This window comes from Silurus meridionalis, chromosome 10, assembly GCF_014805685.1.
Source record: "Silurus meridionalis isolate SWU-2019-XX chromosome 10, ASM1480568v1, whole genome shotgun sequence".
Taxonomy (NCBI): domain Eukaryota; kingdom Metazoa; phylum Chordata; class Actinopteri; order Siluriformes; family Siluridae; genus Silurus; species Silurus meridionalis.
The window spans coordinates 26775511-26802135 of NC_060893.1; the positions used below are offsets into that span (position 1 = coordinate 26775511).

Consider the following 26625-nt stretch of genomic DNA (forward strand, 5'->3'; position numbering starts at 1 on the left):
GTGTGTGTGTGTGTGTGTGTGTGTGTGTGTGTGTATATGTGTGTGTAAGTGTGTGTGTGTGTGCAGTGCTCTGACACCACACACTCCATGCTGTCTCCTGATAGGTTCTCCAGGAAAAGGGGAGGCTCCCCGTGACCTGGTAGCCAAACGTGTTACCGCACGTACCGCCGTGTTGTCATGGAAACCGCCGTCTTCAGCCGTGACGAGCTACAAGCTGACGTACTTCATCAAGGGCGGAGAGCGCAAGGTGAGACAGGGGAAAACTCATTAACCAATCACACACAAGCTAACTGTCTACAATTTACTGTCCGTCCAATCACAGGTTTTCATCCAATCATCTTTTCTCTGTTCTTTTTCTCCAATCATTTTTTGCCCATTTTTGTCTAATGTTTATTTATCAGTTCTGTTGTCTAATCATTTTTGTTTATTTTCATTCAGTCACCTTTTTCACAATCTTTTATCCAGTTTGTACAATCATCCTTTTACCTTTTGTTTTAATCCAATCATCTCTTTCATGTTTTAATCCAATCATCTCTTTCATGTTTTAATCCAATCATCTCTTTCATGTTTTAATCCAATCATCTCTTTCCTTGTTTTTATCCAATCATCTCTTTCATGTTTTAATCCAATCATCTCTTTCATGTTTTTATCCAATCATCTCTTTCCTTGTTTTTATCCGATCATCTTTGTTGCATGTTTGATTTTATTGTCGTTATAAACGACACCTTTGCATTGATTCTCTTTTGTGAAAATGACACACATGCAGTAGCTGCACACATTTAGCTTTAGCAACTAAATTAGCATAAGAAGCATAACCTGTACCTGGTAGCTCCTAAACTATTAGCATTCAAACACCCTTAGCACATTTGGATCACTCAGCTTAGATCAGATATTATACTGATACGGTGAAGAAATCAAAACCACCAGTTAGTTTTATTTACTGTTTGGTTGCATCTTCTCTCAAACAGGAAGTGACCCTTAACCCTGGAGTTTCTGAACACAAGCTGAAAGGCCTCCATCCCTCGTCTAAGTATACGGCACTGCTGCGGGGGGAAAGGGGCGGAGTCTTCACTTCCACCATCTCCACCGAGTTCACTACTGGTGTGTAGCTTTACCACGCCTGCTAATCATGATGATGTTACTGATATTCAATTCAATTCAATTCAATTCATTTTTATTTGTATAGCGCTTTTAACAATGAACATTGTCTCAAATCAGCTTTACACAGATAATGTGGTGATTAAACCTAAATATGTTCTTTGTAAGTAAGTTTGTCCCTGATGAGCAACTGTGGCAAGGAAAAACTCCCCGAGATGGCATAAGGAAGAAACCTTGAGAGGAACCAGACTCAAGAGGGAACCCATCCTCATCTGGGTTGCACCAAATGTCCATTTGAAGCATATATGCAAAGTTGCGGGGTGCAGTGATGATGATCAGAAGCAAACTGCACTCCCGAGTCAGTGCAGCAGACCGCCGACACCAACTACAGTCCAATCCGTCCTCAAAAGCAATGATATCATATTGATGGTACTGATTGAGCTGTTCACTCCTCTTTGAAGACCATTGGAACCTTGGAGAAGGGTTAATATGATATATTATAATGCATAAGAACCCCAAATGGTCCACAGTGGCTGCTTGTGTGTGTTTTCGATGTAACCTTAGAAGCTAAATAATATCAGCAGCTAGCAGTCACACCAAGGTTTAAAAAACCAACGTGCTTTCTTGTACAAGGTTACTTAAAAGAACCATCTCAGAAGAACAGGAGGACACTGAACACATTGCTGAAAAACTATTGGGACACTTGTCCTCTCCAGCCATATCTGCTTCTTCCCCAAACTCGGCGGCACACAATTGTATTGGACGTCTTGGATGTAGTAGCATGAACTTTCTCCCTCACTTGAACTTAAAGACCCAAACCTGATCCAGCATGATGATGCCGCTGTGCAAAAAGCCTGCTTCATGAAGATCTGCTTTCCAATGGTGTGAGTGGAAGATCTCCTGCTATAGAGCGCCAACCCTATTGAACATGAATGAATGTGAACAGTGACTGCACCCCAGGTCTCCTCTAGGGGGAATTCTAGGATTTTTTTTTATGAGGTGGCACAGAGGGGACCAGGAACCAGTCATGGGAAAAGTCATGTGGCACCACTCAAGTGGTATGACATCAACTGCACTGTACTGCATCTACTCGTCTCTGACATGGTTTCTTTTTAAAGAAACATTGAATAAATTGGTGCTGTTTCTGACTTTGTCCCTTTTCTATTTTATCTCCCAAACATTCTGTTTGAAAATAAACAAACCTCTAAATTAATCAACAATATTCCACCATACTGAACTTTATTACAAAAATCACTCCAAATAAATATAAACAGTTACAGCCAAAATGAATATACAAAGACACTTCAAATAAACAGCATGTTGTGTCAGTGATTTGCCTCTAGAGGCCACTGTCATACTGTATAATGCAACCCGGAAAAACTATTGGGATGGATTTTTGCCAATAGTTTCAGCAATCAATTACCTATGCTGATTAATTGACAAAACCAATTAATTGGTTGACCTCTAATGGTTTTAAAGCTGAACTCGGGCATAAAAATTTAAAGTAAATTCTAACTGCTCTTCAACCATTATTTCAAAATATTTTAAAAGGTAAACAAAATTACATGTCCTTTCGAATTAAACTAACTCTCTCTCTCTCTCTCTCTCTCTCTCTCTCTCTCTCTCTCTCTCTCTCAGTAACCCTACGCTTCCCATACCCCTCTGATTGCTCTCAGGAGCTGCTGAATGGAGAGCTGGATTCAGGTTTGGTGGAGATTTTCCCTGGAGGTAAAGATGGAGGGTCTGTCAAGGTTTACTGTGATATGGAGACTGACAAAGGAGGTTGGACGGTAAGAGAAGGGGGCGCGTCAAATCACAACACAGGCTATGCCCACCTTATAAATATAAATATATTGAACTGCACCCCAGGCGTCCTCACCTGCATCAGTACCGGACTTTACCAAAACACTTCTCTGAATGAATCTCCACAATCACACTCCATGCCCATTCATTACAGTTCAATTAATGTTGATGCTTACATGCAGAACTTTTCATGCAAACTGTGGTCCTGAGCCTATTGTGAGCAGATTGTTGACATTAATTACAGTCCAAATCCATCCTCAAAGTTCTTTCGTTGCTCAGTAACATGTGGAACCATCTCCAGCTGCACAGAGTGAACTGAAAAGAACTCCAGAACTGCACAATGGTTACTGGCAGTGAAGCATAAATGAGACATCAGTGTCCTAATGGTGCAGTGTGAAGTTCAGCAGGGTGATGGTTATGGTAAATGACAAACATCTCATTGTGCCTGATGATGGTCTAAACTCTGAGCAGACATCTCCTGTGGTGAAGGTGCTCCATAGCAGGAAGTTGGGTCCTATTTATGTGTTGGGCAGTTTTACTACCCCTTTGAACAGCTTTTAGTTCACACACTCTGGAGCTGCCAGTACTCACTATGATGGAGCTGCTCAGGATGCTCTCAATGATGCAACACTAATTAAGACAAAGCAAAAAGACTAACAAGAAATAGTGGAAAAAAGAACAAAAAATAGAACTTGAATAGAAATATGGTTTCATCTCTATGGGCAGGTCACATGATCCAAAAGCCTCTAAAAGCACTTATGTAAAAGTTCTGACCTCATGCTGCTGGAATTTAATAACATAAATCTGCATCATGAAGCTGTAATTAAAATACAGCAAAGCGACGATGTTACGTCCTCACAATCATCTAATACCTGGAATTGTGTGTGTGTGTGTGTGTGTGTGTGTGTGTGTGTGTGTGTGTGTGTGTGTGTTGCTCTTGCAGGTTTTCCAGAGACGAAAAGATGGGAAAACTAAGTTCTTCAGGAGCTGGCATGAGTACAGGAAGGGTTTTGGAGATCTGGAGGGAGAGTTCTGGCTCGGTGAGTAGGAAAGACAGATAAAGACTAATCAGCCAATCAGCAGCGAGCATTTTGTCCGCACACTTGTTATTATTTGTGATGGACCGCAATTTCAATCATTTAAACACTGATTAAAGTTTTTTCAGTTCCTCATCAAATCTCTTCTGTACTGGAGATATTGGATAGATCTGCTCTCCGCTGCCCCCTGGTGGACCCGTCCTAACCCTGTCTTTCTTCAGGAAATGACGCTCTCCACAACCTCACAGCGATGACTCCCATGAACATGCGAGTGGACCTGAGGACACAGAACGAGTCGGTCTACGCACACTATGCCTCGTTCGCCGTGGACACCGCGAGGAAACACTACATTGTGCATGTTTCTGGATACTCGGGCACTGCCGGTGAGTGAGGGACACAGCGAAAGCTTGGCTGTGTTTATTGTCTCAAATTACACATTTTAAAAAAAATCTTATTAATGGTAAACTCCATCCTGAACTTCATGAATGTTATGGGGTTCCTCCATTACCCACAGTGCTGTTCAGCTACACGATGGGGATTTGAAATCATTTAGATTTACAGCATTTGGTACACGCCCTTATCCAGAGTCTCTCACAGCTATCTCGGTTCTACAGCTGAGTATTTGAAGGTTAAGGGACTTGCGTAAGGGCTCTGAGGTGGCAGCTTGGTGGTGGTGGGATTTAAACCCATGACCTTCTGATCAGAAATCCACATTCCATGTTTTATTCCTAAGGAAACCAGTGATGCAGCGGCACTTTAGTCTGTCCAGCGATCAAAACGTAGACCTTCACCACCATCAGGGATGTTAAGCATGTGGTACAGTTCCACTGCATACTGGGACATTTTGCTCCAGCGTCTTCTGTGCAGGAGAAATTTCAGGATGGAGTTCACCCTCTCATGAACACATCAAGTATTAATGCTACAGAATGTAGTTCCCGGGTTAACGTGTTGCTTTGACACTGTGGTGTAACAGGTGACTCCATGCAGTATCACGATAAGCGTCCGTTCTCCACCTTCGACCGCGACCCTCAGCCCCTCATCACACGCTGCGCCATGTCATACAAAGGGGGATGGTGGTACAGGAACTGCCACGAGGCTAACCTCAACGGCCTGTACGACACACACACCAACCATCAGGTATGCACACACACACACACACACACACACACACACACACACACACCAAACACCAGTTACACACACCAACCATCAGGTACACACATACACCAACCATCAGGTACAAACACACACACACACATACACACACACACACACACACACACACACACACACACACACACTCACTCACCAACCACCAGATATACACACACACACACACACACACACACACACACACACACACACACACACACACACACACACACACACACACACACACACACACTCACCAACCACCAGGTACACACACACACCAACCATCAGGTACACACACACACACACACCAACCATCAGTTACACAAACACTAAATATCAGTTAACGCACACACGTGCACACACACACACACACACACACACACACACACACACACACACACACACACACAACCACCAGTCACACACACACACACCAACCACCAGTTACACACACACACACAACCATCAGGTACACACATGCACACATACACACACACCCACACCAACCATCAGGTACACACACACACACACACACAAACCACCAGGTACACATACCATTCAAAAGTACACACTATCAAGATGCTGGATGGTGATACTTATATAATTTGTTTGTGTGTGTGTGTGTGTGTGTGTGTGTGTGTGTGTGTGTTATCAGGGTGTGATCTGGACTGCATGGAAAGGGACGAAATTCTCCATTCCTTTCACTGAGATGAAAATCCGCCCAGCCTCCTTTACACCTTAAAGTCAGGAATATGAGAAGATTGAAACAACAGGCTACACACACACACACACACACACACACACACACACACACACACATTAAAACACACACACACGTACAGACACTTTCTGACATGACAATTGTGTAACCATATTTTGATCATTTTAAACAAAGCTTCACACACACACACACACACACACACACACACACACACACACACACACTCAGAAGTTGTGTATTCAGTATATGATATTGTACAGTATGTGTATGGTCTGTGTACCGGTTCCTGCCTGTGTATTTGTGGTTTGTATGAATATTATGTGCTGTAGCTCTCAGCACGGCCCAGTGTGTGTGTTTGTGTGTGTGTGTGTGTGTGTGTGTGTGTGTGTGTGTGTGTGTGTGTGTGTGTGTGAGAGAGAGAGAGAGAGAGAGAGAGAGAGAGAGAGAGACACATCTGTCTGTACTCGGCTTGTATTTATCTATCCAGATGTGTCCCTCATGACTCTGAGTGTTCAGGTGATGAACAGATTTGAATAAAACAAATGTTGAAAATAAACTCAAGCCTCCACTTTCTGTGTGTGTGTGTGTGTGTGTGTGTGTGTGTGTGTGTGTGTGTGTGTGTGTGTGTGTGTTTGTCTTTCACTATAACTAAAACATACAGAAGACACACCTCCATCACTATAAACCATTTTATGGAGGTGAACAATAACCGACACGTTGTGATGAAAATGCACGTGTTAATCCAAACAGCAATAATGACTAACATAAATTCAGTTAAAACAAAACAGTTAAAATACTTATAAAAGCTGAAAATAGATGATAACATGGAATCACCAGAGCCCTTTAATCAGACACAGAGGTGAAGATTCTTCACTCAGAACATTAAACACGTAGCTGTTAGAGACAGTATTGTTATCTGGTCGAGACCGAGCGTGTCTTCACGAGAGAAGCGATAAAGAATTAATGGCGTCTAAATAAGTATAATTACTTCCTTAGCGGAAAAGTTGATCAGTCAGAATTCACACTGTTTAATCTGCTGTGGTTAATGTATGAGTTTCACCTCCTGATGTTCAATAAAGCAAGTGTTGATCTCCTGAAGAACCCACGTGGGGTAGAAACAGTGAGGCAACACCACACACATTACGAAGTTAATTGCACACATGATTATTTCATTCCTTTTGAAATGTTTGTGGTTATGTTAGGTGAAGTGTGTAGCTATGTTGCTCTGATCCTTGCTGTAATAGAACAGTGTGTGTGTGAGAGAAGGTCTGAATGCTCCATCTTCGACATCTGAGCCCTGTGTGTGGTCACGAATAATCAAGGTGCAATACAATGCTCTCTAACATGACTTTTTAAAAAATCTAATTCATATAAAATCTGACTAATCGTGTGTATTTGGGGGATAGAAACATGGGCCGAGACCCCCGATACAAAATGTGTCAAGCAGCCACTGATAATATATATTTTCATATATTTTCATATATTTTAAAAAGATTTATGCATCATAACAATTTTGTGGACCCCCAGTTAAAGACCTATGTTCTATAACTAAAACATACAAAGGCCACACCTCCCTCCCCCACTATAACACCATTTAAGTGTAACAGAAAACACACAGGCCACACCCCTTTATAAAAAAACCACACAAAGGCCACACCCCTTTATTGTAAAAAGACACACACACACACATACACACACACACACACACACACACACAAAGGCCACACCTCTTTACCATAAAAAAATACACACAAAGGCAACACCCCTTTACTGTAAGTAAAAACATACATAGGCCACACCCCCATTATAACTAAAATGCAGAGGCCACACCTGTTTCGTGTAACTGATACACAAAAGCCACACCTCCTTCACTGTGAACGAAAAGAAAGAAACCACGCCTCCTAAACTGTAACTTAAACAAACAGACACCATATAATCGAAAACAAAGGCCACGCCTCCTTTATTGAATTAGGCAGATAAAGAACACGCCCACTTTACTGTAGCTGAAACACTCAGAAGCCACGCCTCCTTCCTGTAACCTCAACACACAGAAATGTCATATATATGAACAATAAGTGTGTAATAGTGTGTAATTCTGTATTATAACTCATTTAGTTTTCAGAAATAAACACAACTTCACAACTTTAATCATTACTGTTATTTATTCATTTCATTATTATTCTGAATATTTACTCCTCCGTTATTAGGATTTAAACACTAGGGGAAGTGCACTAGTGTGTGACCCAGAGCTGGAATGAGACACGTCCCTCTGGCAACCGAAATTGAAAGTAAAGTTCCACTACCGCGTTGGAGCTGAAGGAGAAAGAGCTGACACATCCCCCAGCTTCATCTCCTCCACACTTCACTTCCGCTTACAGAGGATTTTATTCCTTCTCTTTACACTCCTCCATCCAAGAGACAGAAAGAGTGGAGAGATGTTGAGCTCGAGCTCGCAGTTTGGGGCGCCGAGTGGAGGTTTCAGCTTCGAGAACGCACGCAGGTGAGTGTGTGTGTGTGTGTGTGTGTGTGTGTGTGTTTGGCTTTTCATACACATGGTTTTAAACTGAAAAGAAGCTGAATAGAAGTCTAAAACATCAGGAACACACTGGTCTCCTCGTTACCGTGGACCTTCTCCGCTCCAGGAGAAGCTCATGTTCTGTATTTACAACTTCCTTCCTGCTTCACCTGAATCCCATTTACCAACTGGTCTTTTAGAAGCATCTTGTGTGACTAGACCTTGAGATGAACAGAACAAGAGCTGAGAACTTCTACTATAAAGTAATAGCTCAGTGGTAGCTCAGTGGTTAAGGCATTGGCCTCTGGATAGAAGTTCAAATCTCACCACCACCAAGCTTCCATGAGTATGAATGAGATGAATGTAAGTGGCTCTGGATAAGGACGTCTGCCAAATACCATAAATGGAAATGGGTAAGGGGTCGCTCAGTGGTTTAAATGCTGATCAGAAGGTTGTAAGTTCAAATCCCAGCATCACCAAGCTCCTTTGGGCTCAGTAAACATCAGATCTGCAGAAATGATGTTAGAAAACTCTAGAAATCTCTCACCTTAGATTGCAAGCCATTCCAATAGGATCCATTTTAGATCCGGAGATGTTTCTATGCTCGATGGCAAACCCCCAAACTATTTTCTGTTTTCTTTTCTTTAATGAATATATGATTAAAGAAATGATGATATCGTCTATTTAAAAAACATTATTTCTACCATAATGACTTTTTCATATTCAATTTTATTAAAATTAAAACATTTACTTATGCATGTGGCTGGTTGGCGACTTTAACAAATACGCTACGTTAATAACCAGAGGTTGAGCGATAGTGGATTTTACCGATTCCGATAGAGGTGAACTTTATTACAAAAAAATGTAAATACTAAATCATGAAAATGTGCTAAAGGAAATAAATTTGAATATACAGTAAAACTCTGTTGGACGAGCAGAATTCATTCTTGAAAATTGCTCGTGTGTCCATTTGCTCGTATGTTCGAACTGATTTTCCCCATAATGTAAAAGTGAGTTAATCCGTTCTGAGATCTCATTCGATCTCTTATTTCTGCACTTAAAAAGTATTTGTAGCCTATTTTAACAAACAAATACACCGCAAATTACCGTAATGTAAACATAATTTAACACTTACTCATGTGGTAGTGGTTGATTGCGAGTGTGAGACCATCGGTTTCCATGGTAATTCTATTTACTTTCGTTTTCACAGCACCATCACTGATTTTCTTGGAAGACATTTTTCAAGATTTCTAGTGAAATAAAAATATAAAACTAAAAAAAGTTATGTTTTTGCTGCACTGAACAATGATAGCGACCGAGTAATACGTCATCAACTAAGTGACTGATGCTTCCCTCCGCCGAAAACAGGGAACCGGCAGCGTGGGTTTGCTCGTGCCTTCGAAATTTACTCGTGAAACAGGGTAAAATTTTGCGAGCAAGCTCGCTCGTATCTCCGTTTGCTCGTACTATAGGGTTCTACTGTATTCATTAATAAATATAATTATATAATTAATAGTTTTTCTTCTTTTGGCTTCTCCCATTAGGGGGCGCCACAGCGGATCATCCGTCTCCATACCCCCTGTCCTCTACATCTGCCTCTTTCACCCCAACTACCTGCATGTCTTCCCTGAAAACATCTATAAACCTTCTCCTTGTTCTTCCTCTTTTCCTTCTTCCTGGTAGCTCCATCCTCAGCATTCTTTTACTGATATACCCCATGTCCTACATGCGCTGTTCCTCAAATAAACTCATTTCTAACAAGTTATGAATTATAAATATAATATAGCGCTCTCCGTGCAGCGTGAAGTCTCACGTGAAAAGAAAACAGCACTTGGTGTCAGTGATTTGCCTCTAGAGGTCGCGCTCATAATGACCAGAAGCTGGAAAAACTATCTGTATGGATTTTTGCCGAAAGTTCCAGCGATCAAATATTGATGCTTCGACCTCTATTAATAACTAAGGGACGTTTTAGTTTAAAAGCCAAACTTTATTATTAAATACAGATATGATAAAACAAATATTTAAAATGATATTTTAAAAATGTCCCTGGCATTGTTCAGAGGGCTGTTCCACATGTGGGGGCTCATGAGGAGTGTATTCAGCTCGAGGGGTGCAGTTTTGGTGTTTCCTGATCTATGGCTTTGATGATGACATTAATGATATATTGTACTGTACCTGCCCCACACCTTCCCTTCTCCTGCTGTCAGAAACGCGGTGTTGGAGGCCAGTCTGACGGAGAAGGGCTATAGCGCTCCAAAAGCTAGGAAGACTGGCACCACCATCGGAGGGATGATTTACAAGGTCTGTATGAAGGTCTGCCCGTACACAACACAGAGATCTACAGGCTGTTATCATTATTAAACTGAAGTCTTTGCAGGACGGAGTGGTCCTCGGTGCTGACACTCGCTCTACAGACGACATGGTTGTGGCTGATAAGAACTGCATGAAGATCCACTACATCGCTCCCAACATATAGTGAGTGGCTTAGTTGAGTTGTGTTTGGTGTAGGACCTTCAGGAGTTTCACTGTGTGCTGAAGTCTGATCTGAGATCTGATTTGTGGGATCTGAATTTACTCCTCATATGGAGCTCTGATACGATGTGCTATCGTCTCTCCAACGACCATCTCTTTTAGATCTTCCTTTGTTTTGCTAGCTGTAGTGTTCTAATCTCACTGTTATTGGGTAAGCATTGTGTTCTAATCCCACAGTGATTGGATAGTTTTAGTGTTCTAATCTCACTGTGATTGGCTGAACATCATGGTCTAATCTCACTGTGATTGGCTAAGTATTGTGTTCTAATCTCACTGTGATTGGTAGCTGTTATGTTCTAATCTCACTGTGATCGGTAGCTGTTATGTTCTAATCTCACTGTGATCGGTAGCTGTTGTGTTCTAATCTCACTGTGATTGGTAGCTGTTATGTTCTAATCTCACTGTGATTGGTAGTTGTTATGTTCTAATCTCACTGTGATTGGTAGCTGTTATGTTCTAATCTCACTGTGATTGGTAGCTGTTATGTTCTAATCTCACTGTGATTGGTAGCTGTTATGTTCTAATCTCACTGTGATCGGTAGCTGTTATGTTCTAATCTCACTGTGATTGGTAGCTGTTGTGTTCTAATCTCACTGTGATCGGTAGCTGTTGTGGAGCAGGGGTGGCGGCGGACGCTGATATCACCACTCAGATGATGTCATCGAACATCGAGCTGCATTCCCTGAGCACAGGACGTCCTCCTCTCGTCGCCACGGTGACACGCCAACTTAAGCAGTTGCTGTTCAGGTAAGAGATGATGCTGAGACCTGCTCATGTCTGATTAGTGAATGAGATGAACACCATTGTCTAAGAGGGACAGGTTTTTTTTGTGCTACAGGTATCAGGGACACATCGGGTCGTCTCTCATCGTCGGAGGAGTGGACATTACCGGCTTCCAGCTCTTCACCATCTACCCTCACGGCTCCTACGATAAACTGCCCTTTGCTGCCATGGGTATGAGTCCTGAGCATGCGCACTAGTGACAAATACAGTCTATTTTAGCTTCTACAATACCTCTCTATATGAAGAACCCCGTTCAGTAAGGGATTCATCACTACCAGTTCTGGTGTCAGGTATCACTCTGATGCTCAGATACCAACAAACCAAACACCAGGTGATACTGTGGGATGTAATTGTATCTCAGTCATGCTTCTAAACATGGTCTTTTTTTTAAATGGATGTTTCATTTATATTAAAGCCTAGACCTTAAAGAGATTCAGTGGAAAAATGGGCCAGCGTAAGAATTTCAGCGAGTTAGACAAATTGTGATGTCTAGACGACTGGGTCCGAGCATCTCCAAAACTGCAGCTTGTGTGGACTGTTCTTGGTCTGCAGTAGTCAGTGTATATCAGAAGTGCTCCAAGGAAGGAACAGAGGTGAACCAGTGACAGGGTCGTGGGTGGCATGTATGGAGAGAACAGCATGACAAGCTCATGCTGTTGATGCTCCAAGGGTCACAACTGTTTTGGTAGCAAAAGGGGACCAACACAATATTAGGCAGGTGGTCATAATGTTACGCCTGATCAGCTATGGGGTTAAGGACCTTGCTCATGATCATGGCTGACCGCCTTATCCACTAAGTTACCACCTTTCCAGAAGGCATTCACGGTGAAGCAATTAAGACTTGTTCTTGACTCTATCTAGTTTTTGATTAAAGTTTTAATTCACTCTAATTAATGACCAAAATAAGAAAAGGAACTGCAGCATCTTCCTACAGTATCCATAATCTGCATCTTCAGCATGTTAAATATGAAGACAGTTAGCCTGATGTTCACTGGTTATAAAATAAGACTTGTGTACCTGCATCAGGACTGATCACATGATGGATATGTTGCAGGTTCTGGAGGAGCTGCTGCCATCTCTGTGTTTGAAGACCGATACAAACCCAACATGGAGGTATATCACGTTACTGTTACATTGGATTTGTTTTGATTTCCTGTGTGGTCATGCACACATTTACAGTTCCCTCACTTTCTCTCTCTCAGCTGGACGAAGCGAAGCAGCTGGTACGTGACGCCATCGCTGCTGGGATTTTCTGCGACCTGGGCTCTGGGAGCAACATCGATCTGTGTGTGATCACGGAGAAAGGAGTTGATTATCTGCGGGGGTATGACCAGCCTGTACAGAAGGGCCAGAGGTAACACCTTCAACACTGCTACACTGTCTGATTGTAGTGATTATGGTAATTAGTTCTTTATAACAGCAGCTCTGAGGATGGGCAGGTTTCTATTAATGCCCTCGCTCTGATACGTTATGGTTTCTATAGCAACAGCTCATTCACATGGACGTCGATGGAAGATGCTCCGCCCACACATTAAATTTCACATTAATGGTCAGCGCTTTGGAAATGTAGCGTTAAGGTAAACAGGACAGAGTCATGAAAGGTGACGTTAAGTGTGAGTGATAAGACGGGGCGGAGTCATGATCAGACGTTAAAAATCAGTGATGAGACGGGGCGGAGTCATGATCAGACATTAAAAGTCAGTGATAAGACAGGGCGAAGTCATGAGCAGACTTTAAAAAACACACATAGGATTGTGGTCAAATGTAAATTAGTGAAATTAGATTGGATTATGAACAGATCTAGGTACAGGAATAAAACACTCCGGGACGTGCCGTTATAGGAAAATGGTATCTCCATGCTTCATCACATCACCATTGCGTGATTCGTGTTCCACATGAGATCCTCTCAGATGCTGATGAAACCCCAGTATGAGTAGATGTGATGTTCCTTCCTCACTCACTGTTCCTCTCTCTCTCTCTTTACTCCAGGGAAGGTCAGTACAGGTACAAGCAGGGGACGACTCCAGTGCTGACCAAGACCATCACACCTCTCAACCTGGACGTCGTGGAGGAATCTGTTCACATGATGGACAGCCAGTGAAGCTCCACCCACCTGGGGCTTATTTTTGTTTTTTTTTACAGATTTACAGATGAGGAGATAAAATCTCTGCATTAAACATGACGTGGAAACAGTCTGAGTGTGTGTGTCTGTGTCTGTGTGTGTGTGTGTGTGTGTGTGTGTGTGTGTGTGTGTGTGTGTGTGTGTGTGTGTGTATCATTTCCTCCATCAGTTAGTGTGATATTATACAGAATGAATATGAATTTTGGTTCATCTACAGCTTCCAGACTCGAGAGCTCATGCTTGTGCACTCATTTACATAACGCAATGCCCTTAAATGACCATATACAGTGTTATTATGGGCTGTAATAAAGTGCAGTATCCTGCTCTCAGTGCAGATCAGATCAGATCAGATCAGATCAGACTTCATGAGAATCAGATAAACCTACAGTGAAATAGAGACAATGCACAAAGCAAAGCCAAAAATAGTGTGAAAGGTTTAAAAGCACTGAGAGTTTAATGGTTTTATGAGACCAAAGACACGTTCCTTCTGTTTCTCCACATGTTCAGTAATGTAACGCTCTGATCTCCTTTAAACAAACAAATCTATAGATATCCAGATGTTCCACTTTATAATCAGTGTAAAATCCTCCTCAGCATGAAGAACATCTGTTCACACTTTCATCATCCAGACTCTTCATTTCTCCACACATTCAGCTAAAATACCAAGTCTCCTGAAACTCTCTCCAAGATCTCAGTGCTTCTGAATTTTCTATTTCTTTCTGAATTTTCAATTTTCTATTTCTTTCTTTCTGAATTTTCTATTTCTTTCTTTCTTTCTGAATTTTCTATTTCTTTCTTTCTTTCTGAATTTTCAATTTTCTATTTCTTTCTTTCTGAATTTTCGCATTTTTTCTCAATTTCAGAATCTCTGAATCTCCATTTTTCTGAATTTCATTCTTTCTTTCTTTCCTTCTTGTTGTTTTCTCCTCTCTCCATCACGCATGTCAGAATTCGGAGCGTCACGTGATTTAAAATCCAGCGCCGTTTCACAACTAAAACAAAAACAAACACGAGGACCTTTTGGTCTCCTTGCGTTCTCCGTAGTAACGGTCATTGTAGTGACGTCACGGGGAAGCGCGTCCTTTGATTGGCCGGTGTGGAGTTCCGGCGCTGCAGCGGCATTGTTTAAATTCCCCGGAACACAGTGCGGGTAAAGCAGTGCTGAGATCCGGAGAACACGGTGTGGAGAACCGGAGAACACAGTGCGGGTAAAGCAGTGCTGAGATCCGGAGAACACAGTGCGGGTAAAGCAGTGCTGAGATCCGGAGAACACGGTGCGGGTAAAGCAGTGCTGAGATCCGGAGAACACGGTGCGGGTAAAGCAGTGCTGAGATCCGGAGAACACGGTGCGGGTAAAGCAGTGCTGAGATCCGGAGAACACGGTGCGGGTAAAGCAGTGCTGAGATCTGGAGCAGGACCGCGGGTATACCTGCAGCAGCTTTATCAGGTGAGGAGCTTCATTTCCTCTCAATATCTACATATCTCTCTCTCTATCTATCTCTCTATCTATCTATCTATCTATCTATCTAGAGGAGATCAGGAGAAATAAACCCGAGACTTTCTATAAAACTCTTTTATACCATAACATCTGTACACAGAGTTTATTAAATCACCATAACACCATAAATACTCTTTAACTTTTATTTTTATTATTTATATAGAATTGTATTTGATGTTATTTATGTACTGTTCCTGAGCAGATGTTAGAACATCTGTATGAAGAGTGTGTTGTCTGTCTGGATTTTATCTTTTATTACTTTTTATTATAGATTTTTAATATTTCAAAGTAATAATGTTTTAGAGCAAATGGTGCATTTTATTACACAGTATTTCTATCCAGATGTGTTCAACATCATTTCTGTGGTAGATCTTCTGATCTTTATGTGAGCAGAAGCACAGTGGCTGTGAAAAGTGTGGAAACTTGTGGGTTTTTTAGACTTGTGCATGTTCCTTTTATTTCTGTGTAATAAGAATCAGACAGTGAACGAGTGGAGGAAAGTTCTGTGGGTATGAGTTTCAGAAGGACAGAAGATCTTGTATGAGAAGGAGAACAGGAGAGAAGATGTGATCAGACTCCCTCACACTCACATGGAGTTGGAGGTTTAATGGTTTGGGGTTGTTTTGGAGCAGAGAAGGTTCTGGAAAGTGAAATGAATCCAGAACCAACATGACTCCTATTCCACACTTCATCACCATGCAGTTCCGTCTGGACTGCGGCTCATTGGAGCTGAACTTCACCGTACAACAAGACGATGAGTCGAAGACGTCCGAGTTCTGTACGTGTTATTTAGAGATCAGACAGACGTCTGGAGTGATTTCAATCATGACCTGTCCAGTCACCGCACCTCAATCCTACTGAACTGCTCTGAGACGAAGAAGAACATCTCCATCTAGTGAAGAAGATCTTTGGAGAGTTTTAGACACAGAAGTATTTCAGCTGAACGTTTGGAGAAATGAAGTGTTCTGATGCTGAGAGTGTAAAACTGATCTCATTCATATGACTGAGCAGTTATGGTGTTAAGGGCCTCGTTCAGGGGCCCAGGATTTGCAGCTCGGTGTGAAAAGGTTCACCTGATTGGTTCACCTTTTGTCCCTTGAACAGCTCATTTGTCTCCATGGTGGTTTATTCTTCTGAACATCATGCAGCTCTTCACAGGTGAAACTGAAGTGATTTCAGCAGTGATGAATTATTTCAGTGATTTGATTCACCTGGGCATCATGGAACATCTCAGTCACGTGTTCTGATGCTTCTGCTGGTTTAAAGTCTTCAGTCTGCAGCAAAAACTCCATTTTCTCGTTCCAATAGTTTTGGAGGCTCTGGAACTTTTCTGTATTCTCTGTTTATAAACTAAATCACAGGGTCTGCTCTGGTATAGATGGTTAAGGGCCTTTCTCAAGGGCCCCAGAGCGGCAGCTGGAACCCCCGACCTTCTGATCAGTAACTCAGAGCTTTAACCAATCAGAGAACACCTGCTGAAGAGCAGTGTAGGACTCAGGTGTTCCACTGTTAGGAGTGTTTTAGTGTTGCACAGTGGGTTTTAGAGTGTGTGTGTGTGTGTGTGTGTGTGTGTGTGTGTGTGTGTGTGTGTGTCCCCTAGAGTATCAGTGTGTCGTTCCTGGCGTGTGGAGTGTAAACATCATGCGGCGTGACACGTCCTCTCACAGGCGGAAGCAGGTGTCCCCAAAACGCAGGACTCCTGCACGCACACGCAAAGACAGTGGACCTTCAGGTGTGTGTGTGTGTGTGTGAGAGCGAGTTGCTGAAGTGTGTGTGTGTGTGTGTGTGTGTGTGTGTGTGTGTGTGTGTGAGAGAGAGAGAGAGTGTGTGTGTGTGTGAGCGAGTTGCTGAAGTGTGTGTGTGTGTGTGTGTGTGTGTGTGTGTGTGTGTGTGTGTGAGAGAGAGAGAGATGTGTGTGTGTGTGAGAACGAGTTGCTTGTGTGTGTGTGTGTGTGTGAGAGAGAGAGAGAGATGTGTGTGTGTGTGTGAGAACGAGTTGCTTGTGTGTGTGTGTGTGTGTGTGTGAGAGAACGAGTTGCTGAAGTGTGTGTGAGAGAGAGAGCGAGTTGCTGAAGTGTGTGTGTGTGTGAGAGAGAGAGAGAGAGAGAGAGCGAGGTGTGTGTGTGTGTGTGTGTGTGTGTGTGTGTGTGTGTGTGTGTGAGTGTGAGAACGAGTTGCTGAAGTGTGTGTGTGTGTGTGTGTGTGTGTGTGTGTGTGTGTGTGTGTGTGTGTGTGTGTGTGTGTTTTAGAGGCGTCTCCGAGGAAGAGGAGGAGGTTCAGGCCTGGTACGAGAGCTCTGATGGAGATCCGAAAGTATCAGAAGTCCACAGACCTGCTTCTGCGCAAATTACCGTTTTCACGCCTGGTACACACACACACACACACACACACACACAGGATGTGCATCTCCATAACTGAGGCTGATGCGATTCACATCTCAACTCATTAACAACGATACGATCCATTAAAGATACACATGAAGCAGCTACCGATACGATACGATACGATTCTCCCTGTTACGATGCAGTGCATCTGATTTCCATCTGATTCAAAACAACACCATTCAGTAGGAATCTGATGCTCTGCAGTTCAGTATGGTGCAGATATTTCACTTTTATTACTTTAGAAATATAGAAATATGGTAATAATGAGGCGTAAGAAATTTAGTGTGTGTGTGTGTGTGTGTGTGTGTGTGTGTGTGTGTGTGTGTGTGTGTGTGTGTGTGTGTGTGTGTGTGTGTGTGTGTGTGTGTGTGTGTGTGTGTGTGTTACAGTCATGTGATAAAATGTGAACACTATGAAAGCCTGTGTGTTTTAACATATTTGGACATGTGGATATTTAATATAAATTGTAACATTACTGAGAAAATAAAGTGAAATTAGTAAAGAATTAAAACTGGAGGAAAGACTTTTTAAAGCGTTCTGTGAAATGAACAGGATTGAACGAGCTTCCTGAGGCCTTCAGAAAGAGGATTGTAGCAGCGTAGGGGTCTGGTGAGGGATTTAAAAAGATCCCAAAAGAATTTAAAATCAGCAACTCCACTGTCTAGAAAATAGTCTACAAGTAGGACATTTAAAACCACTGCCACACACTGGTCTGGACCTCCAAGGAACCTGAGAGTCACCAAAAACCCTGAAACATCACGGGATCTCCAGCAGGCTTCTGCTACTGCTGATGTGAAAGAATCTACATGCGTATAACATTCATGGGACGTGTGCAGGGAGGAAACCCATCTTTCTGAGGAAAACATGAAGGCCAGACTGAAGTTCACCAGAGAGTGTTTGGCGTAAACCAAATACAGCATTCGGTTAAAAGATCCTCATTCCAACTGTGAAACATGGGGGTGGAGGTGTCTTTAGTGAAGATCTGAATATTTAACGGGGGTGTCTTAATTTTTTCACATGACTGTGACACATTACATCAAAAATCAATAGAATATTGTGTGTAAAAAGTGTAGAAGTTTATAGGAGACTATTTGTTAATGAAGATCACTGATGTATTTAGTTATTAAATCTCCTGTGTCACGACGTGGAAAAGCTTCTGCTTCATCTCACTGCTTTACTCCACACACCACTGCTGAGGGACCCGCTGACCTCATCATAGATACATAAACAGAGAAAAATTCAATTTTAATGACTGAACGTGTTTCAACAGCTTTAATTATATTTATATAAAATACATAATATATATAACTTATATTGAGGTTTTACAGTAATTGTGCTGAATATGACTGGATTGTGGGTCATGTGACTTACATTCACCCAATCATCTCTTTCAAACCCCCTCTCTCTCTCTCTCTCTCTCTCTCTCTCTCTCTCTCTCTCTCTCTCTCTCTCTCTCTCTCTCTCTCTCTCTGCAGGTGAGGGAGGTGTGTCAGGTCTTCAGCAGAGAGAACATGATGTGGCAGGCCTATGCTCTTTTAGCCCTGCAGGAGGTGCTGTGTACACACACACACACACACACACACACACACAGTCTATAAATTCACGTTTGTTGTGCTCTTAATTTATATATAGCACAGAGAACTGGTGTAAGATCACACACATCTAAAGTGTGTGTGTGTGTGTGTGTGTGTGTGTGTGTGTGTGTGTGTGTCTGTCAGGCTGCCGAGGCGTTCCTGGTCCGTCTCTTCACTGATGCTAACCTGTGTGCGATTCACGCTAAGCGTGTGACTCTGTACCCCAAAGACATCCAGCTGGCTCGACGAATCAGAGGAGTGGATAACATGTGACCTGTGACCTGTGACCTGATCTACTTCCTGTTTCTCCTCTGTTTAAGTAAAGTTCAGAGAGAGAGAGAGAGAGTGTGTTCAGAGTTAGAGTGAGTTAATTATGAGTGTGTGTGTGTGTGTGTGTGTGTGTGTGAGAATTGAGTGTGTGTTCAGAGTGTGTGTTCAGAGTGTGTTCAGAGTGTGTGTTCAGAGTGTGTGTTCAGAGTGTGTGTTCAGAGTGAGTTAATTGTGTGTGTGTGTGTGTGTGTGTTCAGTGTGAGTTAATGTGTGTGTGTGTGTGTTCAGTGTGAGTTAATTGTGTGTGTGTGTGTGTTCAGTGTGAGTTAATTATGTGTGTGTGTTCAGTGTGAGTTAATTATGTGTTCAGTGTGTGTTCAGTGTGTGTTCAGTGTGTTCAGTGTGTTCAGTGTGTTCAGTGTGTGTGTGTGTTCAGTGTGAGTTAATTGTGTGTGTGTGTGTGTGTGTGTGTGTTCAGTGTGAGTTAATTATGTGTCAGTGTGTGTGTGTTCATTGTGTGTGTGTTCATTGTGTGTGTGTTCATTGTGTGTGTGTTCAGTGTGTGTGAGTTAATTGTGTGTGTGTGTGTGTGTGTGTGTGTGTGTGTGTGTGTGTGTGTGTGTGAGAGAGAGAGAGTGTAATGATAATTCATTTTCTTGTATTTTAATTTGTACATAAAGACGTTTCTACTTTACAATAAAAGGTTTGTGAGCACGTGGAGTTTCCTTGTTATTTTTTTTTTATCCGTTTACAGTTACATCATGTCCACGTCCTGTTCTCTCCTACATTATAGATTTCTCTCACACATCTCTCACAGATACAAAGCTCTCATCCTGTTCCACACGTCAGTCCATGGACGTGTTCTTACACAAAACTTCATCCAAATTATAACATTCTCTAACAAAAAACTGCTGAATCAGCACCATCCAGGATTCCAGGGTTTTATATATCAGGGATTTTAGATGTTTAAATGCTATTTGGGATTTTTCCCCCTTAAGTCATGTGACCAGATGAACCATCGTGGCAGCCAATGAGCTTCTGATGTTATTAAGTGATAAAGCAGGTAAACACACATTTAAACTAATAAACAGATGTAAACCTCCTGTCATAACCTCCTGTCGGGTCTCAGAGACCGGTATGAGCACACACACACACGACTGCTCTTATAGCTTTAACCTCCATCCTTATACTAATCTACACTACAGGGCCCAAAATCTGCTTCTGTATCAACATCCAAACATCTCATTCCACATTTAGTCTTCATTTACTGTTCTAATGAGCTCCACTCTTCTGGGAAGATGTTGTGCAGCTTTATTCAGCTACATGTGTGTTCGTAAAGTCAGTGTTCACATTCATCTCAAAGGTGTTCAATAGTGTTGAAGCTCTACAGCAGGAGATCTTCCACACACTTCCAACCCATGGAAAGCAGATCTTCATGAAGCTGAAACAGGTTTTTTGGTCCTATACAATTTTGTGTGTGTGTGTGTGTGTGTGTGTGTGTGTGTGTGTGTGTGTGTGTGTGTTTACCTGACTGGAGAACTGGTGTCACAATACTTTTGACTTTTGCCGACAGGGGGCAGTATAATCACCTCTGTATAAAACCGTGTTATTTTTATCTGTATGGTTTTTATTAAACATTTAATAGAGAATGTTAAAAGTGTACAAGTGGGTGGACCAGGTGTAAAACAAACACACACACACACACACACACACACAAGCAGAAATGTTAATGGAATCCAACTCTACTAGTTAGTAAGAATGCGGATGAGGCCTGATTTTCTGTAAGTTAAGACGAATGTGTTTATCTTGTAAACACACACACACACACACACACACACACACACACACACACACACACACACTTGTGTCTTTTCACCACAGAGTGTAACGTCTTGCTGTGATATAATTGAAGACTGAATTCACTAAACACTGTCCCCAAAAGTATTGGGACACCTGACTTCTCCAACCACATGTGGTTCTTCTGCAAACTTTTCCCACAAAGTCAAAGACACACAGTTTTAAACGACGCCTTGAACTCAAACCTGCTCCATCATGACGATGCTCCTGTGCACAAAGCCAGCTCAATAAAGATCTGCTTTCCATGTGTTGGATGATGTGGAAGATCTCCTGCTATAGAGCTTTAACACTATTGAACACCTTTGAGAATGTCAAGTCAAGTCAAGTCAAGTTTATTTGTATAGCGCTTTTCACAACAGACATTGACTCAAAGCAGCTTTACACAAATCAACAGTGATGGTGAATGGTGTGCATTTGTCCCTGATGAGCAAGCCGTGGCGACTGTGGCAAGGAAAAACTCCCTTAGATGTTAAGATGAAGAAACCTTGAGAGGAACCAGACTCAAAAGGGGAACCCATCCTCATCTGGGTGACATCAAGAGTTTGATCATAAATCTTTCAACAATACAGAACACTGGAGAGTGAGAACTAACATGATTACTGGAGTATAAGATTATAAGTAATGTTCTTTCTGCAGTCTTAAACAGTCTATATGGTTAGTAGCTCCGAGTTTTATAAGCTCAGCATTTGTGATCACCACAGATCCAGCATCAGCTTCTCCATGCCAGAGCCTTTAAACACTCCAGGAGGTCCAATGTCAAAACTCCACACATGTAGCAGGATCCAAATGGCACTGGTACGTCTCTAGATGGTTCGGGATGTTTGTGAGTTCGGCATCTACTTCTTTAAAGGTCCGTAATCATCACGAGGTGGGAGGTGACTGGAGCTGGAGCAACCTCAGGATGCCTCGGGATGGGGAGAGAAAGAGAAGCAGTGGAGAGGAATTAGCGTAGCTGCTGTTCATGATATTAACAGCACAAGTTGATAATGTGCATGTGATCAGATGTTCTGGAGCACAAGGTTATGATGTGATGTGTGTTATGTGTAGGCTTTGCTAAAAGATACGTTTTAATCTACACTTAAACTGGGAGAGTGTGTCTGAGCCCCGAACAACGTCAGGAAGACTATTCCAGAGTTTAGGAGCTAAATGTGAAAATGCTCTACCACCTTTAGTGGACTTTGCTATTCTATGAACTACTAGAAGCCCAGAGTTTTGAGATCTCAGGAGCGTGGCGGATTGTAGCGTGTTAAAAGACTGGATAGATACACGGAGCCAAACCATTTAGTGCTTTATAAGTGAGAAGTAATAGTTTGTAGTCTATTCGAAACTTAACAGGAAGCCAATGTAGGGACGATAAGATCGGGGTTATGTGATCATATTTTTTTGACCTTGTAAGAACTCTGGCTGCTGCATTCTGGACTAACTGAAGCTTGTTTATTAATGAAGCAGGACATCCACCTAGTAACGCATTACAGTAGTCTATTCTGGAGGTCATAAACGCATGGACGAGCTTCTCTGCATCGGATATAGACAACATATTTCTTAGCTTAGAAATATTTCTAAGGTGAAAGAAGGCTGTTTTGTAACCTGATTGATGTGATTTTTGAAAGACAAGTCGCTGTCTAAAATAACACCCAGGTCTTTTACCGTTGAACTAGTGGTTACAGAACATCCGTCTAAATGCAGGTTGAGATGCTGGAGCGTCTGTATACCAGTTTTGGGCGATGAGCAAAATCTCAGTCTTATCAGAATTTAAAAGTAGAAAGTTATGGGTCATCCAATCTCTTAGTTCCTTAACACACTCAGTCATCCGGGTTAATTGAGCTGTATCGCCTGGTTTAGATGAAATATATAGCTGAGTATCATCAGCATAACAATGGAAGCTAATTCCATGCCTTCTAATAATATTTCCTAACGGAAGCATGTATATTGTGAAGAGCAGGGGTCCTAGAACTGAACCTTGCGGCACGCCATAATTTACTTGCATTAGCCTGGATAGCTCTCCATTCAAATCTACGAAATGGTAACGATCGGACAGGTAGGATTTAAACCAGCTTAATGCCTGTCCCTGAATGCCGATGTAATTTTGTAAGCGATCTAGGAGGAGATCATGGTCTATAGTGTCGAATGCAGCACTAAGATCTAGTAAAACCAACAGCGAGATGAAGCCTTGGTCTGAAGCTAAAAACAGGTCATTAGTTATTTTAACTAGAGCAGTTTCTGTGCTATGATGGGGCCTAAAACCTGACTGAAATTCTTCAAAGATATTGTTCTCTTGCAGGTAGGAACATAACTGTGCAGCGACAATCTTTTCTAAAATCTTAGACATAAATGGGAGATTTGAAATTGGTCTGTAATTTGAATGCTGACTGCACCCCAGGAACCTTCTCACCTTCTCACCTACATCACTACCTGACTTTACTAACACAATTGTAGCTGAATGAATCTCCACAAAATCAGGTGGAACATCTTCCCAGAAGAGTGGAGCTCATTATAACAGCACATGGAGACTACATGTGGACTGTGTATTTATATTGAACTTTTATAGCACAAAGTCACCTGAAAGATGCTTCAGATAGTTGGAATGTAGAGGAAATGCAATGTAACTATAAATGGATAAAAAGTCAGTGACACTTCTTCAGAGCTCATGTTTATCATTCCATTCTGTATACTCTGTGGAATCACTAAGCCACGCCCCTGCATAAGTCTGGTATAAAGACAGACAGATTGCTGAGAAATAGAATGTGATTCTGAGGAACATATCTACTGCACATCACCTACACCAGCCTCAACTGGTTTCCAAACACTTCCATTCCTCCCTCCAATAGGAAACTTTAACACTCACTGTCCTCCATTAAAGTTCTGTTATTATTTATGAGAAACTCTTTATTCTTTTCCTCCTCTTACATTTCAGAGCCAAACCCATGACGCCGGTCACTACAGCACCCTCTCCTGGTCCTCCAGACCTCCTGATCACCAGCATGGATTCGCTCGAGTTTCTTCTCTCTGAAAGCTTTCGCTTCTTTGCTCTGATGAAAAGATAAAAGTCTGGCGTTCAAACGGACGTTGACTCGCGACCAACCGACCGAAGCGACAGCGACATTTTCTCCTCATAACTTCTGTTAGAAAGTTCTGAAAACTTCAGGACAACATCAAAATGGTCTGAAACTAAAAACTAGCGACTTCAGGTGTCAGCAGAGTCTGAGTCATGAACAAATAATCTCCCTGGAGATAAAATCCAGCAGCAGACCTCATGCTCAGACAAGATCAGACACATTCTCAGAGCTGCACTGGAGTGTGACGTGAATAGTTTCTCTTTTTCAGATCGTACGTTTTCTCTTCTACAGAAAAAAGCTGACATGTTTCTGAGGATTACACACTCTGACTCACAGCATGATCGCTGATAGACACTGAAATAAATAAACCCTGACTCTTCCACCCAGATGTGCTTCTTCCCCCAAACTGTCTCTCAATGTTGTAGCATGAAATTTTCCCTTCACTTGCACTAGGAGACCCAAACCTGTTTCATCATGACGTGAACTCCATGAAGATCTGCTTTCCGTGGGTTTGAAGATGTGGAAGTTCTCCTGCTATAGAGCTCGAAACCTATTGAACATGAATGAATGTGAACACTGACTGCACCCCAGGAACCTCCTCAACTTGACTTCATCTCCACACAAATCTAGTGGAACATCTTCCCAGAAGAGTGGAGCTTATTATAAGAGCCAATGGAGACAAAATTTGGAATGAGATGTATAAAAAGAAACCGATCATATCGTCAGGTGTCCACAAACATTGGGAATTATTGAGAAGATAGATGGAGACACAGACAGAAAGAGAGACAAATGTAATGGAAAACGTTTGTGGACATCTGGGAATAAGCATGTGCTTTTTGAACATCTCATTCCACACTTAGTCTCAATTTGCTCTCATAAATCTCTCCACTCTTCTGGTAGGATGTTCCACTAGATGTTTGTGGAGATTCATTCAGCTACATGTGTGTTAGTAAAGTCAGGGGCTGATGTAGGTGAGAAGGTAAGGAGGTTCCTGGGGTGCAGTCAGAGTTCACATTCATCCCAAAGGTGTTCAATAGGGTTAGAGCTCTTTAGCAGGAGATCATTAACTCCAACCCATGGAAAACAGATCTTCATGGAGCTGGTTTTGTACTAATAAACATCCAGTCACATTAGTTGCAGTCACAGTGTCACCAGCAGGAGGTTTTACCTTCTGAGGACCAACACTAAGGTCCATAAGGTCCATGTGAGCCTGAAGAATTAGCGTGTGTTAGCATGTGTAGGGTTAAAGTATGATCTTGATTGTTAAGTGCTGCTTTATCTCTTACTTTATCACACGACTTTGACCTCATTGTTTTATGCCTCTAATGTCTCAGTGCAACAGTTCCAGAGGTGATTCCAGAGGTGACTGATAGTTTACACATCTGTAAAAAAGTTGTTGGCTGATTGCTAAGAACACACCAGGAAGCGTTTCTCACCGGTCTGAAAGAGAACGCAGATGAAGAGCGTTAGAGTGCAGAGTACATGATAATAAAATATAATGACCTCATGAGTTTTATTCAGTCGAGCCGGTGGTGATTCAGATTTATAACTGCAGCACGAGGTTTATTCCGTGTGGAGGTGAAGAACATCCTGAGGTAAAGCAGAGAGCAATGGAATGGTGTAAGATCTCATACCTAGCTGTAGATATCACCTTCCACCATGGTCACTTCCAGTATTGAGAAGTTCAAGCTGTTATTGATATTTGCAGAGTGAAACTGACTGGAACAAAATTATTTATATTTGACTTGTTACATCTACACTTCTTCTGCTCCGACGTCATGTCTCTGTTGGAGTCCTGGTGCTGTTTATCTTTCCATTTCTATTTCTTGTTTTCTTCTCTAATTTGTCAAATTAATTTTGTGCCTCTTTATGAAAATCCATGTAATCACCATAGAAGTTTCACCACACGCTAAACTCCTCCATGGAGCTCAGTGAGGTCATCAGAAACAAGTACAGTAGCTGTTTCACTTTGGATGTAACTGGATGTTACTATGGTTACAGGTGTTTATTAGCAGCACATTCATTTAGATTCAACTAACAAACACAAACTACCAACACTCTGAACTCACACCTGAACTCCTTCCAGCCAATCACAATCCACTATTCACACCTGAACTCCTTCCAGCCAATCACAATCCACTATTCACACCTGAACTCCTTCCAGCCAATCACAATCCACTATTCACACCTGAACTCCTTCCAGCCAATCACAATCCACTA

The 26625-nt window shown here is 42.1% G+C and overlaps 3 protein-coding genes across 5 annotated transcripts in view; all 3 read left to right on the forward strand.

Moving 5' to 3' along the window:
* The window catches only part of LOC124392249 (tenascin), a 38650-nt gene extending 32284 nt beyond the window's left edge, over nucleotides 1–6366 (forward strand). Inside the window, exons 12-19 of one of the 3 annotated variants that reach the window (XR_006927135.1) lie at nucleotides 105–247; nucleotides 969–1101; nucleotides 2737–2888; nucleotides 3845–3941; nucleotides 4160–4321; nucleotides 4912–5075; nucleotides 5749–5911; nucleotides 5995–6366. Coding sequence is in view for 2 of the 3 variants with exons in the window: in XM_046859035.1 (XP_046714991.1) it covers nucleotides 105–247; nucleotides 969–1101; nucleotides 2737–2888; nucleotides 3845–3941; nucleotides 4160–4321; nucleotides 4912–5057; nucleotides 5134–5151; nucleotides 5749–5835 (938 nt within the window). In the remaining variant the exon portion in view is untranslated. Of the gene's footprint in view, nucleotides 1–104; nucleotides 248–968; nucleotides 1102–2736; nucleotides 2889–3844; nucleotides 3942–4159; nucleotides 4322–4911; nucleotides 5076–5133; nucleotides 5152–5748 lie in introns of all 3 variants that reach the window. The other 2 variants (XM_046859035.1, XM_046859034.1) reach the window with 2 other exon arrangements.
* A 1722-nt stretch (nucleotides 6367–8088) lies between these two features.
* psmb10 (proteasome 20S subunit beta 10) lies at nucleotides 8089–13837 on the forward strand. Its single transcript, XM_046859036.1, has 8 exons — nucleotides 8089–8314; nucleotides 10537–10630; nucleotides 10707–10804; nucleotides 11468–11608; nucleotides 11700–11815; nucleotides 12699–12757; nucleotides 12847–12998; nucleotides 13634–13837. Exons 1-8 carry the CDS (start codon nucleotides 8250–8252, stop codon nucleotides 13743–13745), a joined length of 837 nt encoding a protein of 278 aa, XP_046714992.1. The 5' UTR covers nucleotides 8089–8249; the 3' UTR covers nucleotides 13746–13837.
* A 1237-nt stretch (nucleotides 13838–15074) lies between these two features.
* Nucleotides 15075–19559, forward strand: LOC124392252 (histone H3-like centromeric protein A). The gene is made up of 5 exons (XM_046859038.1): nucleotides 15075–15213; nucleotides 16865–16996; nucleotides 17514–17629; nucleotides 19124–19198; nucleotides 19367–19559. The coding sequence occupies exons 2-5, from the start codon at nucleotides 16906–16908 to the stop codon at nucleotides 19493–19495; spliced, it is 411 nt and encodes a 136-aa protein (XP_046714994.1). The 5' UTR covers nucleotides 15075–15213; nucleotides 16865–16905; the 3' UTR covers nucleotides 19496–19559.
* Nucleotides 19560–26625: the final 7066 nt, after the last annotated feature.